General features: G+C 40.2%; 1 protein-coding gene across 3 annotated transcripts in view; it reads right to left on the bottom strand.

The window, feature by feature from the left end:
• DENND5B (DENN domain containing 5B) overlaps positions 1 to 16,811 on the bottom strand; it is a 127,324-nt gene that overhangs the window by 27,984 nt on the left and 82,529 nt on the right. For 2 of the 3 annotated variants that reach the window (XM_081331427.1, XM_081331428.1), the window contains 7 exons: positions 15,674 to 15,905; positions 13,108 to 13,258; positions 11,937 to 12,030; positions 6,128 to 6,259; positions 5,379 to 5,531; positions 4,584 to 4,662; positions 3,048 to 3,129 (listed from right to left, as the gene is read on the bottom strand). In XM_081331427.1, the coding sequence (XP_081187553.1) occupies positions 3,048 to 3,129; positions 4,584 to 4,662; positions 5,379 to 5,531; positions 6,128 to 6,259; positions 11,937 to 12,030; positions 13,108 to 13,258; positions 15,674 to 15,905 (923 nt within the window). Of the gene's footprint in view, positions 1 to 3,047; positions 3,130 to 4,583; positions 4,663 to 5,378; positions 5,532 to 6,127; positions 6,260 to 9,582; positions 9,694 to 11,936; positions 12,031 to 13,107; positions 13,259 to 15,673; positions 15,906 to 16,811 lie in introns of all 3 variants that reach the window. The other variant, XM_081331429.1, reaches the window with a different exon arrangement.

The following is a 16,811-nucleotide window of genomic DNA, read 5'->3' as shown; positions in this document are numbered from 1 at the left end:
AGAGAAACATAGCCTCAGCCTGGCCTCTGCTTCCTCTACTGTAAGCATAAATATGCTCAAAGCAATGAGGCAGGGAAGCAGATCAGACCCAGCAAATGATAAGCTTTATTATTCTGCAGCTCGATAGGGTGGTACAATCTGAGAAGGAATAATAATGTTCAGGCTTTTTGCAAGGATGCTTTAAATATTCCATCCTATGCATTACAATAACAATAATAGGGTTGGAAGGGACCTTGGAGGTCTTCTAGTCCAACCCCCTGCTCAAGCAGGAAACCCTATACCATGTCAGACAAATCGTTGTCCAGTCTCTTCTTAAAAACTTCCAGTGTTGGAGCATTCACAGTTTCTGGAGGCAGGTTGTTAGCTTGGATGCAAGATGGTTGAAACCAGCGCATATGTGCATTCTGATAGAACTTGGCAATTAGAAGTAGTCCTTGACTTACAACTGTAATTGAGCTTGGCAGTAAATGTAGGCTAGTAGCTGGACACCTGAAGTGCAGTCACATAACCATCATAACTTTGGATCTGGGTCACAAGTAGCATTTGGGAGAGCTGCGTAATGCTGAAGACTGGTTGCAACTCAAGGGTTACCTGTAATCAGCTTCCCTGATTCTCTTTTTGTTGACGTTGATAGCTGGTATGAAAACAATGACTAAAAATGCAGCAACTGGGTTTTGTCTAACCAATTAGGTCTAGCATTAGGAATAATATGATTGAACCCATGGGATTACAACTCAAGGACCTACATTTGGCCTTGAATAGTAGGACTGAGGAATGTTAGGTAGCAATCCTGTATCCATTACCTGTTATGAGCAGATAGTTAAAGGGATAGTAACTGGAACAAGCCAATGCAAGTTGGGGGTAAAACAACATTTACATTTCATGTTTGCACAGCATGTAACTACTGGTTATCAAAAAATGAATTTGAGATCTATTATTGGCCACATCCTGGCTTCACAAGAGATGCAGCAAAACAAAGTGAATGTATATCAAGGCACGAGTGCGTAAATGCATACATAAGCAAAACATGTCCTAGACTATAAAGATAATCTCTGGCCTACGTCCATTTCTTCAGTGACCATTCAAAGTTATAGCAGCACTGAAAAAATGGACAAGTGGTGCTCAAAGGTTCTGGCCATCGCAGCATCCTTGTGGTCACATGGTCATGATCCAGGTGCTTGGGGGCCCAGCTCGTGATTAAGCCTCTTCCTGCTTAATGATCCCCATTAAGGGATGCTGGAATTGCTATCACTAAGTCATGAGGTCACATGACGCTGAGTTTTATGATTACGTTGCTTAGCGATGACAATTCTGGCCCCAATTACTGTCGTGACTCAAGGACTACATGTAATTGTTGTAGTTCTTGATACTCCAGGCCCTGCCTACAAATTGTTTCTCCTTGGTTCATCTCTGTTTCATCTTGCTTTTGGGAGGGAGAAGAAATCTTGCTGCCAGACATTTTTTTTAAAAAAAGAGATAATTATTCTTCTTTGGGAACTGTAACTCATTTGCAGTGCATTCAATTTCCACTCCAACAGTGAAAAAGTGACAAATCACCATTTAGCAAAGAAAAGGATGGCTAGAAATTATTAACCTCTATTCTCATTTTCTCTTAGGCTTCTTGCAGCAGATACAAACTGAACATTGCTTTAGACAAAGAAGATATGAAGTCTGGACTTTCAAATGAACTGAATAGTTTTTATAGCTCAAAATACTTACATAGAATAAAAATCCCAACGTGCACTCATGCACACATGCAAAATGTATACATTAAGAAACATCCACATCCACAATCAGACAGGAGTGTGCAGCACAACGAAGCAGGTAGGCCTCCAGTAATGACAATGGGCTAGACATATTACGTAATAAACAGATCCAACAGTGAGCAAAAACAATCCTTGATTGGTAGCAGTTAACCACAAAAGACTCAGAAAATACCCAAAGAAACACTGGGGAGGTGATGTAATTCATTTAGAGGTGTTAACTGGAAACAACTTGCAGCATGTTGAAGCAGTTGGAAAGCAGCTCAGGAGTCCATTCATTCTGAAGTAGGTTGATTTGGGATGTTGATGCAGCGAGTCCTCAACTTATAACCACAATAGGGACCAGATTTATGGTCATAAGTTGTTATGGTCATAAGTCGAGGCACCCACGTGACTGGATCTGATTTCACAACATTTTTGTTTGGCCGTTTGAGTGAACAGTTGCAGTCATTAAACTGTTAAGCAAACACCTCGTTGTAAGTGCAAACCCACTCTTCTAAATGGATGTTTTTATCAGAAGCTGGCAAAAAAAAACACGTAATGCTGAAAACTGGCAACGTTTGAAAATTGTGGTCACATGACTGCAGGACTCTGCAGCTGGTTTTTAAGTCAAGCTGGTTGCCAAGGACCTAAAATGCAATCACGTGACTAAAGGGGTTGGCAGGTTTTATGATGGCGAGAATTACTTTATGGGCTATTAAGTACTCTGTTCTGGCCCTGCCATAATTTTTAATGGCTGTTAAGTGACCAGTCCTAAATCAAGAACTACCTGTAACAATAATGATAAGACAGTCCCATCTTCTTTCAAGGTGCTACAAGCAACATGCATCCTGTTTCTTTTTATTCCAGTGGGATAAACTACACTAACAGAGATCTGATGAAAGGCCTAGGTGTGCTATATGATTAACTGGAGATTTGAATTGTTATCCCAGCGTAGTCTAACACAGAGGTCCTCAACCTTTTGGGCACCAGGGACCGATTCTGTGGAGAGAGATTTCTCTGCGGACCAGAGAGTGCGTGGTTTTGTGTGCTGCCTGCATCCCACGGATGGGGCTTTGCTTGTTTGTGCAAACCGGCTGCTGGCATGCCACAGACTGGTACCTGTCCAATTTACACATTTTCTGAAAGGAGGAAATCCTATCTCACTTCTTTCCCATATTATTTTTATTCAGACTCAAACTTCTCCACGGTAAACTGTGCCTGACAGTCAGAAAGCTCTCGTGTCTTTTTTTCATTTGAAGCATAAATCTTTAAAAACCATGTTTTAGGAATTAAATGCCTTACCTCATATCACTGATAAGTGAAACTCTTAGAATAGGTAACATAAGACCTGTGTCAGATTTCCTTCTTTCTGGTCCAACAGCAACTGTGGAGTGGTAGTGAGGAGAAGATTCATTAATTTATTAGTAACATGCTCAGTACAGAAATCTACTAAAATATTAAACCTCTTTGAGAAATCCACCTGAATTAAGACACAGAAAGAATGTCCTATTTGTCTATGGCAATTGGCTGCCCCTTTAATTTAATCCAAGTCTGGATGTTTAAGGGGGATCATCAAAAACCATGTAGTTGTTTTTTTTAATATCAGTACAGAAGAAGGTTGTCATTGCCTTGTTCCATGATGCTTTTTGACATCCCAGTCAATTTTCCTGTTCTAGATGAACTTCATTCACATACTACCCAGCACCAATTAAGTTTAGCTTTTGTGATAGATGGGGCAAGCCAAAGGTTGGCACCAAACTAAATTTATTCCAAAGTATTTTTACACTTGAGAAAAGTCTTAATGTAAACTTGCAAAGCTAAGAATGCAATCCTAAAATAGTAAAAAAAAAACAACAACTTATATCTAAACATATAACCTGATATCGGCTTTTACATTTTTCATATTGGTAAAATAAGAACATTCCCTGATGTCAATAAGTTTGTGTAGAGTTATTCATTCTGACCAGATAAAAGACTTAAATATTTATACAGTTTAACAAGTGAGAAAATAATTTTCATCCTTCCTTACTGGAATAAAAGAAAGACTTTACTTTCACTCCAGTCATATAATCCCACTGAATCCTTAGATTTTCACTTTTGTTTTACTCTCGCAAACTCTCATTATCATTCACAACTGACAAATATTTGTACCTTCCAAATCAGAGAGTGAAAGAGACCATTAGAAATAAAAATGTATGCCAACAAATCTGCTTAAATGGATATTTGTACCTAGAAGAAGTAGGGTAAATCTTTGATTTGTGCTATTAAATCATAGTTTCTTTGATTGACTAAAATCATCATTCATTATTCATCCTGACTTACAAGAAGAATAGCATATTTAATTTCATTACATACATTACACTAAAATGCTGCAACTATGGAAAGACCATCTGAGATATTACATCCTTGGACGTAAATATTCATCTACCACTAAAGATATAATTTTATTGCTGAGTAGAAATCAGATGGTTTAGATCAGGGGTAGGCAACCTTGGCTCTTTTATGACTCGTGGACTTCAACTCCCAGAATTCCTGAGCCAACCATGCTGAGGGAAAAGGGAGAGGTTTCCAAGCTGAGCCATGCTGGCTCAGGAATTCTGGGAGTTGAAGTCCACGAGACATAAAAGAGCCAAGGTTGCCTACCCCTGGTTTAGATCCAGTATTTCAAGTCCAAGGAGCGATTGTTAAAAAAGATTGGAAAAAAAACAAAACCTCGAGTCTCTGTTGCATCCACCCTCTCCCAGGGCTAAGCTGTCATTTATTTTCTCCTTTATTATCTCTTAACAATTTTGCTAATGTTCTTGCAATGTTATCCCTGCCAATATCTGTCATATTCACCTGGAGATTCTGCAAGCTGCTCCTGCTTCTCTTCTCTTTCCTGGTACTGAATTAAATGGGACCACAATGCCGATTTCCCCTTTTCATAAGAACAAACAGATAATTAGAACACAGAATAAATAGTAGGGTTGGAAGGGACACTGGAGGTCTTCTAGTCCAACCTCCTTGCTCAAGCAGGAGACCCCTATACCTTTCTGGACAAATGGCTGTCCAGTCTCTTCTTGAAAACCTCCTGTGATGGAGCACCCACAACTTCCAGAGGCAAGCCATTACACCAGACATGTCAAACACAAGGCCCGGGGGCTGGATCCGGCCCGCGAAATGGTTTCATGTGGCCCGCGAAGCCATCCTAGAAACAGTGAGGGAACGGCCCCCACTGCCTTGGCCCTGGCCCAGAGACCCTCCTCCTGCCAGAGACCCTCAGATCTGTCCCACTCCTGCTCAGGCCCCCATAGGCACCCTTGATGTGAACGATGTAGAGCTGGCCACGCCCACCCAGTAGGCCATACGCACTCTAGCCACACCCACCCAGTAGGCCACGCCCACCCTGGCCATACCCACCCGGCCCCCTGAGGGCAACCGCAATGCTGATGCGGCCCTCAATGAAATTGAGTTTGACACCCCTGCATTACACTGATTAATTGTTCTCACTGTGAGGCTGTTGACATGCTGTTTAAACATTTCCAAACCTCTTCCAAGATGAGGGACAAACTATCCAGCAATGAACATTTTAGGCAAAATAATATATGGAAGCAATACAGAAGCCGAGTATATCTGAATTTTCAAGTCACCAACCTGTTTGACCTGTAATCCATGGCTCCAAATTCTTTCCAGCAAATCACACAGACTAGCAATTAGTGTATTCTCTTCTAGACCTGTGATGTTGGCCTCTCCGTGGCCAAGTTCCACGGCTTCGTGACCCATCTTCTCTACTAACATACGCTTGGTCTGCAAACAAACAAGTGATTGACATTTCTGAAATGTCAAAAGGCAACTACTTTAAATGGAGTACCCTATCTTTAGAAAACTCTCGACAGGAAGATGCATTAGGAATCATGATGCTATTTTCTTGGTAACAGAAATAACGATCCATTTGTTATTCTAAAAAAAAAATTAAATAGTTTGAATGTTTTCTGCTTTTATACTTTCTGAATGCCTAGTTTTCTGTGGTTTTATGGATGATCCTGTTCTCTCTTATAATGTAATTTTACATGTAAATTTTGGAACTCACCCCCCCACACACCAAAAATGATATCAGACAATACAAATCTATTCATTCAAGATACACTGGATAACAATAAATCAATTACATTTTGCTTTAATTTCTGTCCGTGTGAATTTCAACTGAATTGTTTAGTTGAATTGTTATACCAAGTAAACCACAAAGTGGGACCCTCACTAGAATGAAGGACAACGACCATTTATGAAGGCTCTCCAACTCAAAATCCCAGAATAGCAAAATCAACAAGCATTTGTGGGTTGGGAGGCTCCCTAACTTCATAGCGTGGATGTTCTGTCTTTGCATGTACATGTAACAAACTTACCTTCATCCGACATTCTTTGAGTAAACCTTCGACAAATTTCCAATTTGTCTGAGCAATTACAGCAGGAGAAAGATCAGAGAGTTTGGGCTGTCTGAGATTTTTCCCCAGGGTCCTTGCTTCTTGCATGTATTTCTAATCCAGTAAGAAAAGAGAACATGAGTGAACACCAAAACATAGTGTAGAAATTTAATCAATCAATCAATCAATCAATCAATCAATCAATCAATCAATCTTTCTGCTGGTTGGCCTTGGAGAAACACACAGACCAGGCTGAGCCTGTGATATTTCTCAAAGAGCAAACCACCTCCTCTTCCTTAGTAAATACATCTGGAGATCAGAAACATCTTTTCATGAAATCTTCAGGTTTCCCTGGCTTCCTTCATCCCTTCTGATCGTTGAATTAAGTACATTGCTACCATGAATCAACTTTATGGCTGATTCCTCCTCTCTGTATTTTCCTAAATAAATAAATACACACATAACACAGAGGAATGGACAACACTACTGTGGGATTATCAGAAACTCCTGTAAGGCTTCCCTGCCCTAAAATTATAACTATATTACAATTTTCATGGATTGATTTATTAATCTAATTTATATGGCTCCCATCACACAAAAAGTGACTCTGAGCAGCTTACAACAATTTCATCTGCAGTAACAGAATGTTAAATAGCAAATAGATTTTTTGTGTGTGTGCATATGGGGGGCAAGCTTTCACCTGGCTTCAGTTGGCATGTCAATTGCAGATCTCCTGGGATTGGAAAGCCCTAACAACTGTGATTCATGTACTCATCGCCTTAGGTTTCAGCTACTGCAATATGCTTTACACGGGACCTCCCTTGAAAATGACTCTCCAGCTGCAATGGGGCCAAAAAAGAACATCCCAATACAGGAAGTTACAAGGTAAGTAATGTTACACCAAGGGACACGGTGGCTCAGTGGGTTAGGATGCTGAGCTTGTCGATCAGAAGGTCGGCAGTTTGGCAGGTCGAATCCCGAGTGCCGTGTAACAGAGTGAGCACCTGTTACTCATCCCAGCTTCTGCCAACCTAGCAGTTCTAAAGCACATAAAAATGCAAGTAGAAAAATAGGGACCATTACGGTGGGAAGGTAACAGCATTCCGTGCGCCTTTGGCGTCTAGACATGCCGGCCACATGACCACAGAGATGTCCTCGGACAAGCGCTGGCTCTTCGGCTTTGAAACGGAGATGAGCACCGGCCCCTAGAGTCGGAAACGACTAGCACGCATGTGCGGGGGAACCTTTACCTTTACCTTTAATGTTACACCTTTGTGCAATTTACTGCATCGATTACCAATAGGCTTCCAACCCCTGTCCAAAGTGTTGGTTTTGCCTTTAAATGTCCTACATAGTCAGATAGATGTATCTTTAGAAGTATTTCTCCTGACCAGAATAAGCCAGATCTGAGCATTCATCCCAAGAAGGATTGCTGGGTCTCCACTTCACAAGAGGTAGAGAGAGGACACTTTCTCAGTGGTGGCCTCCACATTATGGAATACATTGACATATTGACGTTGGGCAATGTTTTTAAGATCAAATTGTTCCAATGAGCTGTGGTGCAGACAGTAGATCTAGAGTTAATTTTGGAGTTGATTACTGTGCTATGTTTATGTCAGTTTCATGAGGGTTTTTTATTGTTTTACTATACTATGCTGCCGTAAATCATTTGAAGTAGGGTGGTACAGAAATCTTTATGAAGGATGGTAAAGATCAACACTGGGAAAGCTCAAAACTTCCATCTTCCTCCTAAGCTTAGGGTATGTTATATAATCCATAATTTTGTAACAGCATTCCATAGTTTACTTCTTCACCCTCCCCCCTCGCCCCCGCCCCCAAAATTATTCTGAATATATTGAGCAGCAACTAACTGGGAAAAAGAGAGAACACTGTAATGAACAAATTAAGAAAAAAGAAAAGGAATAGGAAGGGAATTTGTGCTGGCCATTCAAAGGAAGGTTCTAATTGGATAATTGAGAGTAAACACCCAGTGATATTATCTTTATGGACTCTTTTACAGGCTACATCTAATTAAATTTAGATGTAAAAATATTTCTAGCTAGTGAGGCAGCTACGAATAGATTTTGGAGAACATGCAGCTGTCCAATTCTGGGGGCCCAAAGCCCATCAAATAATCACCAAGGATGCTGCAATAGAAGCAGGTGAGAAGTCAACAACAAAAAAGAGCTGATATTATAATCAGGGTAATTAAGAACATGCTGGAGCTCATCAGTATGACACAGACTCGTGTGTCTGTGCAGATGTGCGTGCATGAGAGAGCAACAGAGTGTGTTATGGAAAACTAGTCTGGCCAGGCTCACAGTTTAAAACGCCCGTTTTATTTTTACCATGAAAAATATGCCATGTTTTTATCTGGAAAAAAAATGCATGCCATCTATATTTTGTAAAACAACCCTAGGCAACTAACAAATGCACAAATAAAGAAAAGCACCAAGATTAAAACATACCATACTAGCCTACCATCGGCACTATAATGGTACTCTAAAAAAAAAAGAAAAAAGACTCAGCTCACTTCCCATCACACCCCAATGCTTGAGGGGAAAAAAACATGACCATAGTGAGGATGGGCTCCAGTATGAGTCCAAAAGCTCAGAAGACTAAACCTCTGGTCCCAGTGACTGACCCAGATTGGATCCATGACCTTAATGTCCCTTCAGAAGGCAAGACAGGTCGGGACTCTCCATAACTCAAGCTATGGAAGAGGCTCCACCTTCTAGTCCTGCCAGATGACACTGAATGGAGTGACCTAGAGCGAGTCCAACCTATCCAATAGAGCAGGACAGGTAGATATCCTCAAAAGATGCAGTCTCTCAAATATACAATCATTTGCATATTCCCAAGTAAGACACATAGCTGCCTGCAATTAGTGCAGGTTCGCCTCCCACCAGGCTCAAGGTTGACTCAGCCTTCCATCCTTCCGAGGTAGGTAAAATGAGGACCCAGATTGTTGGGGGCAATTAAGCTGACTTTGTAATAATGCCGCTTGGGGTGTGTGTGAAAGCCCTAATAAGCAGGCATATACATAGAATGAAGGCTACTGCTAAGCTTGTAAGCCGCCCTGAGTCTTCGGAGAAGGGCGGGATATAAATGGAATTAAAATTAAAAATAAAAAACATAGGTATCTAAAGGGTTTCCTAGTGAGACTAGAGCCTAAAGTCATATAACTACACTACTGAAATCTATGTTTTCATTTTTCACCAGCCCATGAAGATGAATCTGATGGTTTCCTGAGATGTCCTACTGTAATGCATGGACACCCACCCAGCAGGTGCTGTGGGGACAACTTGCCCAATTAGAACCACACTTTCAATGACCACAGAGGAGTGAATGATGGTCTACCAGATAAAACAGCAGTGGCTAGCGTGATTAAGGAAGCAGCTCTTGGGGGGAGGAAAAAATTAAAGAACAGCACGTACCAGGCAACATTCAGAGAATGATTTTTTAGGTGGCCGTAAAGGAGGGGGCAGGCCCTGATCCCACTCCCAGAATGCCATCGAGTTCTGGAGAATCAAGAACTCCTCTGATGGCTTGGAGGAGGCAAACAGAAACCAAGGCAGAACAGCAGACAGAGAAAAAGAAAATGATGAAATACGCATGCACGTGAGTCAAGGGAAAACATCCCAAAGGAAAGGCAGGGAGTAAATACAGCACAGATATGAATGAATAAATAAAGCATGGAATAAGTTTACATCAACACAAAGCCATGTTTTTTTAAGCTCATTCCACCTAAAAGAACAATGAACAATGGCTTGAAAAGATTGTGCTTTAATTGGTATTTTTTACAGAAAGCCAGAAAATGACAAATAAAAAAAAACCTAGACAGATTTTTTTTAAAGAAAGAATGTATCTCCCGGTTATAAATTCAACTATAGGCAGATCATTTTCTATTATATGACCTTGTAATAACAAGATTAAATAACTTGTACTGGTTAACCGATATAAGCTTACTTTAAATAACATGACATTTATTTATTCATTTAGTTTAACTTAGGTTTCCTATGAAAACTAGCGAGAAGCACATTCAGAATGTGCAACCAAATTGCATTATGACTACTTCAGCCTCAAAATATTCCCTACTGAATTTGATTTTTTTAAAAAAAGGTATTGGAGATTATTTTTGGATAATGTCAACATTTTTGGAATTGTTCTGGTTTAAAATGCAAAGGGACACATTAAATGTTCTGCGTTTGGACTTATCCATACAGGGGGAAAGTTGGTTTTGAACAAGCTATAGCTAAACTGAAAGACGTATTTGGAGAGTTCTAGTCCATCCACGGGATGAAATGGGACTATTTTGTAGCAATAGGGGATGAAACTCAATTGTTCTGAGCAGAAGTAATTCTGAGGGGAGATAAGAGTGGAAAGAAGCCAAGGACACCAATAGTGGCTATGGCAGGTGTAGGCAACCTCGGCTCTTTTATGACTCATGGACTTCAACTCAGGAATTCTGGGAGTTGAAGTCCACGAGTCATAAAAGAACTGAGGTTGCCTACCCCTGGGCTATGGGAAGACATAGGATGAAAGAGAACAGAGAGTAAATTAGTGGGACATGACACATTGCAATGCTGGTAGCAGCCAAGGAGGCCCAGGGCAGGACAAGAAAAGAAGGGAAGGGAATATACAATGTCAGAGATAGGCCTGCAGCAGTCTCTGGTGGCAACAGGGACTGAGGGTCAGAGCAGGGTAAAGGCACAGAGGAAGGAGATGGTGGGAGAATGAAAATGGTCCCAGCTCTTCAAGGTAGGCAAAATCAAGAAATGGACAGCACAAGAATTCCAGGAAAGTTACCCTATTGCTGCAGGTATCATAACAGAATCTTGAAAGCCTGTTCAAAACTTTTACTGCCCCTTTTTACCCACAGCAAGATCAACACGGGGCTCTTCTGAGCTTCTTTCTTAGCCATTTATTTGCCCAGGGCTGAGCAACCATTTCTCTTCTCCTGCCTCCTTCTCGAAGCCAGAGTAAAACTACTCTATAGCCCAGGGGTAGGCAACCTTGGCTCTTTTATGACTCGTGGACTTCAACTCCCAGAATTCCTGAGCCAGCATGGCTCAGCTTGGAAACCTCTTCCTTTCCCCTCAGCATGGTTGGCTCAGGAATTCTGGGAGTTGAAGTCCACGAGTCATAAAAGAGCCAAGGTTGCTTTACCCCTGCATATAGCCACTCAGCAGGGCATATTGTGCTGGGAACTGCTAAGGTGAGAGGCAAGGTGCATCAGCCTTGTATCGTTCATCCCATAAAAACAGTCAGAGATCCCATTGGATTTTCTTCTATTGAAACCCCAGAACAATCCAAACGTTCCAGATTTTGTTAATCAATTTAGCATAATGATTTTTCCTTTCAATATTTTTTTTTAAAAATTGCATAATTATCCATCTATTTTGCAGTTTGTGCTGGTTATGAATCAAGAGCCAATTTGATGCAGTAATTTGGGCAAGAGGCTAGAAACTGGGAGATGATGAGTTCTAGTCCTGCCTGAAGCCATCCTTGGGCTAGTCATTTTCTCTCAACCTTAGGAAGACAGCAATGGCAAACCGCTTCTGAAAAAGCTTGCCAAGAAAACTGCAGAAATTTGTCTAGGGAGTTGCCAGAAATCAAGAACAGACTTGAAGGCATAGACAATCAAATGCATACAAAAAATCCTGAATGGATAGTTTTTCCTTGCATGTTATCAAGTCATCAAAGCAGAGTTGGAAAATATTATAGAACTACAAATTACCGAGTCTTATAGAAACCCATGACTTTATCAATTCTTAACTTCAGCACTTACCTCCCTTAACTCATTGTCCAGGCCAATGTGTTCTGAATGTTGTCGAATACGATCTTTCCTCCGCTGGGCAGTAGCACTGCGACTCACCCACCGGCTACAATTATTTAATAGAAAAGAAGCAGTGAGAACAAACTGCAACAAATGTCACACCTGCTCATTTCATACAAAACACATGCTTTTTGTTCACAAGCCTCACATCTCAGGAAGGGAATTTGCACAGAAAGGCACAGTATGAACCAGACCAAATAAATGAAGGAAATAACTCAGAAAATATTAACCAATGGAACCACAGAGTTAAAAGCATTTCAAAGGTTGTCTAGACCAACCCTATCCCAGAAAAACGCTTGTTTTTTTCACTCAGAGAAGTATTTCCATTTACGGGGGTGCTTAACCACTTTTGTGGGTTTTTTTAAAAAAACACATGAAAAATATAAATCACAATGGTTATCTGATCTCATACATACTTCCTGATTGCTTCCAACTTGCACTACATGCAATACTTAAGTTTTTTTATAAGTAATTACAAAGGATTACAGGATAATTAGCTGAGATTAGCGTATTAGCAACCTTATTTAATCATTTCGATTTTGCAGCAATCATTTCTGATTACTTCAAGTTAACTAGCAGTTAGAAATAAATTGAGGGGAAAAAAACTAAATGAAAATGTGAGCTCCTGCTTAATTAAATTGCTTTTTTTATTCGACTGAGGAATGTAAGAATAAGAATGGAAGTTTAAAATTTTAACATTGGCTTGAACTTGGAAAAATCTATGTGTTAACATGCAATGTTCCACTAGCAATATAATGACCAGTGGAGAAAGACTTGTAATATAAGCTTCTATACTGATCTACATAAGGGCAGTACATAAGTTAAGCTACTTATTATGATCTATATAAGGGGAGAGGCTGCTCTCATTGTCATTTCTGGATATTCTTCAAGGAACCAACATAAGTACATTAGAGAGTCTTCCTAAAACCGCTGCAAGATACATTGTAACTGTAATTACAGTTGGGAATTTTGGGACTTATACATCCAGTATTTAGAAAGCGCCAGGTGGAAGAGCTTGGGGGAACGATCAGACTACCCATATTTCCATTAAACAAAAGAAATAGCATATATCATTACACTGCTACACACAAACTATGATTATTAAATGCTTTATAATGCCTACTTGTTATTGATAGGCCCGGTTGCCAACACATCTGATTGAAGTTTGGGGAAGAAACCTTGCTCGTATTTGCCTTGACCTATCTTCATATCAAGCAAATGTGGATGAATTGCAGTGTGATCCATCTTTATCAGTCGTTGTTCAATTGCCTGAGCTGAAAGCAATAACAAAAATTGTATGAAATGCTTAGGATTTTTTAAACAGAGAAATCCTACCTATGTCACATATACCGTATTTTTCGGACCATAAGACGCACTTTTTTTCCCAAAAGTGGGGGGGAAAATGAGGGTGCGACTTATGGTCCGAAGGTGATCTGTATGGCCAGCCCCAACCTCCGCAAGTGGAAAGCAAGGGAGATTGCTAGGAGCACGAATCGGCACGTGCTGAGAAACGCTGATCTCACGCTCCTGCACTCTCCCTCGCTCGGTTTCAGCTTCCCTTGCTACAAGAGAAAGCAGGCTGAAACGGAGTGAGGGAGATTGCCAGGAATGCGAATCGGCTGATCTCGCGCTGCTGCAATCTGCCTCGTTTCAGCCTGCTTTCTCTTGTAGCAAGGGAAGCTGAAACCGAGCGAGGGAGTTTGCAGGAGCGTGAGATCGGCCGATTCGCATTTCTGGCAATCTCCCTCACTCCGTTTCAGCCTGCTTTCTGCAAGAGAAAGCCGGGCTGCAGGGCCGCCTCCGCAGGTACTGCTCTAATGCAGAGAGGGAAGGACAAAGAGAGAGGGAAGGAAAGAAGGAAGGAAGGGACAATGGGAGAGGGAGGGAGAGAAAGAGAGAGAGAAGGAGAATGATTTTTTTTTCTTGTTTTCCTGCTCTAAAAACTGGGTGCGTCTTATGGTCCGAAAAATACGGTACTTCTGCATTTTTCCCATCTAGATATTATTTTGTCATTGCATTCTGAGGAGGCAAAAAATAACCCACTAATTGATGCCCTTATTCCAAATGTTTGAAAGACTTAAGTAGCAATAAGTAAAGTACAGGGAATTTCTTCATTCCTGACAAATCACTGGAGTTGTAGACAGAAATAAAAAGCTGGGCTAAAGAATGTTGGGGGAATCAAAGAGAAAATTGTAGGTCACCTCCAACAGAGTTCCTTTAGATAACTTTAGAAGTTACACAACAGAGAGAAATTCAACATCTTTCCTCAATATTCATACTGTTACTGTATTTTTTAAAAAAGCTTTGGCTAATTAGAGCTACTGTTTGATGTCACCTCAATTCTGTCACCCCCTTAGATTAAGACTACGTGTAAGGGAAAATAATTTCAAAGCCAATTACCGGTATTTAAGTGCAACCTTTTCCAAGCTGAGGTTGCTGGAAAATTATCAAATTTCAAATCTCTTTTCAGTCTCCAACCTGTATGCCCACTGTCCTTGGCCATCAAGTATTGAGGTACTATTGAATAATTGTCTCCTGCAGGAAGTCTCCCATAACCCATTGGTTTCACTAAGAGGTTTGATTATGTGAATCATGGATAAACTAGATGATGATTGTATTCCTAAATGTATACAGTGGAGTGCTCCAAAATTTATTTAAAGTGGAATTTCTGAAATGTTGCATGAAATTTTATAGAGCTCGTATCAGATCTCAAACAGTGATTTCCAAAGTTTGTGAAAATTCAGCTACATCATGCATTTTGAGATCTTTGCTACAGATTCCTGTCTCAATGCACAATAGCTCTGAGCTGTAGAAAAGATTTGACACTCTGATGTGATTCATAATTTTGGAAAAGCCACAGTTTATCAATAGTTGTTATGTGCTTTTTGACTGTGTGTCTTTGAAAGATACTTGGAAGCTTCCACAGGGTGTAAAATACAGTAGCTATTGTTTTTCAACCTCAGCAGTGTGCAAAAGTGTGGACTTCATCTCCCAGAATTTCCCAGCCAGTCAATACCTCTTAAAGTCTATACATCTTTACGTTTCTGAGGTTGAGAAACGCTGCAATGTGCCATTGATTAACCACTGTTTCTAGTGGAACCAGTAATCACTGATGGTTAGCTTCTGGGAGCAATTCATTTAATCCCTTAGAGCCGCAAACCAGGGATTTTCCCATCCCTGGATTAAAAAGACACCATCTCAACTTGAATGATTTAAGATATTCAGTTCTCTCCTTAATCTCCCCAACCTCTCCCCAAATTGGGCACCAAATTTGGTACTAACCACACTAGCCATCCACTTTTGCAGCCCTAGGAGATAAACAGCAACTCCTGTGCAGAATAAAGTTGAAGTTGAATTTATGCTGTCTATTTTTAGATCTTTTGGATTTAAACTTGTTGCAGTAACTTTTATTGAAAGCAGAATCCCCATTAGAAAACTTTACAAAGGAATGAACAGAAAGTATGTTAAAATAAACAAGTCCCAACTCAGACATCAGAGCTTTCTTAGATTCACTGAAACTTAAATATACTTTTACAGAGATGGACAAAATTCTCCCCAAAATTTACTATTCATAAATTACTACTGAAAATCCTGCTATCTTTACTCAATCAATTCCAAAAAGCAACAGGGCTATTTTTTCCCCTTTGTTATTAAAAAAATATCATTTAACATAGAAAATCTACCAATACCTGCTTCTTTTAATGTGGTGCATTTCTGGTATGTTGATGTTCTTAATGAGGGAATCCTGACATTATAGAGTCTCATTTTTTCAATTCGAGAGTCAAACACTCGTAGAAATGGATCTTTTTCTTCCCATTGAGACATAATTTTATTGTCAATGAACGTTGCAAACATTTGAGTTTCAATGAAGTGGGAGAGGAAAGGAAGGTAAGGCTCCGGTTGATCTGAGAGAAATGAAGCCTAGAGTGGAAAAGAGGAATCAAAATGGAACATAACTACCGTAGTTATATTAGTTAATGTACTTGTGTCATTTCATTATTTGCTCATATGCAAGGTTCAATAACCAAAGACAATTGCAATAGGGAAAAATCAGCAGAGTCTGGATTTCATTGTGCAGGTAACAGCTGAGAAATCCAACAATCAGCACAGCGGTACCTCAGTACTCATTGTTCATTGGTTCTGGGAGGCATGTTGAGTACCAAAAATCATGAGTACCAAACAATTTTTCCCCATAAGAAATAATGTAGTGAGTCACAAGGCAGCCGACAATGACAAGTTCCAGCTTGTGTGTTAAGTACTAAACAAATGACGAGTACCAAACAAATGATGATGATTACCGGGATAAAATTTTCACATCAAAATGTGTTGAGTACCAGATTCAATCAGTTTCAAAGCAGTTGAGTATCAAGGTACCACTGTATCTGCTTTAACTCTTCACAGCACCAATTAGCTGGAATGGGGAACACATAAAAAGTTCAGGGAAGAAAATGAGGCCCAGGAGATATCTCCCCATGTTATTTCCCTTGTGAATTATGTTCACATCAATCATATTATTATTTGGTGGACTGTAAGGAGAGTGATTATAATGGGGAAAGCATGCTCCACTCAGCTCACTCCAAAAACAGTTGGGTGAGAGCATGTGAACTTGTTCCTATTGTCACTCTGACTACAAACACGGGCAGTACAGGTAGTCCTCCACTTACAACAATTTGTTTAGTGACCGTTCAGTTACAACAGCACTGAAAAAAGACTTATGACCATTTTTCACACTTATGACTGTTGCAGCATCCTGGGATCATGCGATCACCTTTTGCGATTTTCTGAGAAAGTCAATGGGGAAGCCAGATTCACTTAACAACTGTGTTA

Source organism: Vipera berus (assembly GCF_964194415.1).
Source record: "Vipera berus genome assembly, chromosome: 6".
Taxonomy (NCBI): Eukaryota; Metazoa; Chordata; class Lepidosauria; order Squamata; family Viperidae; genus Vipera; species Vipera berus.
This window is presented reverse-complemented; position numbering and strand designations above follow the sequence as displayed.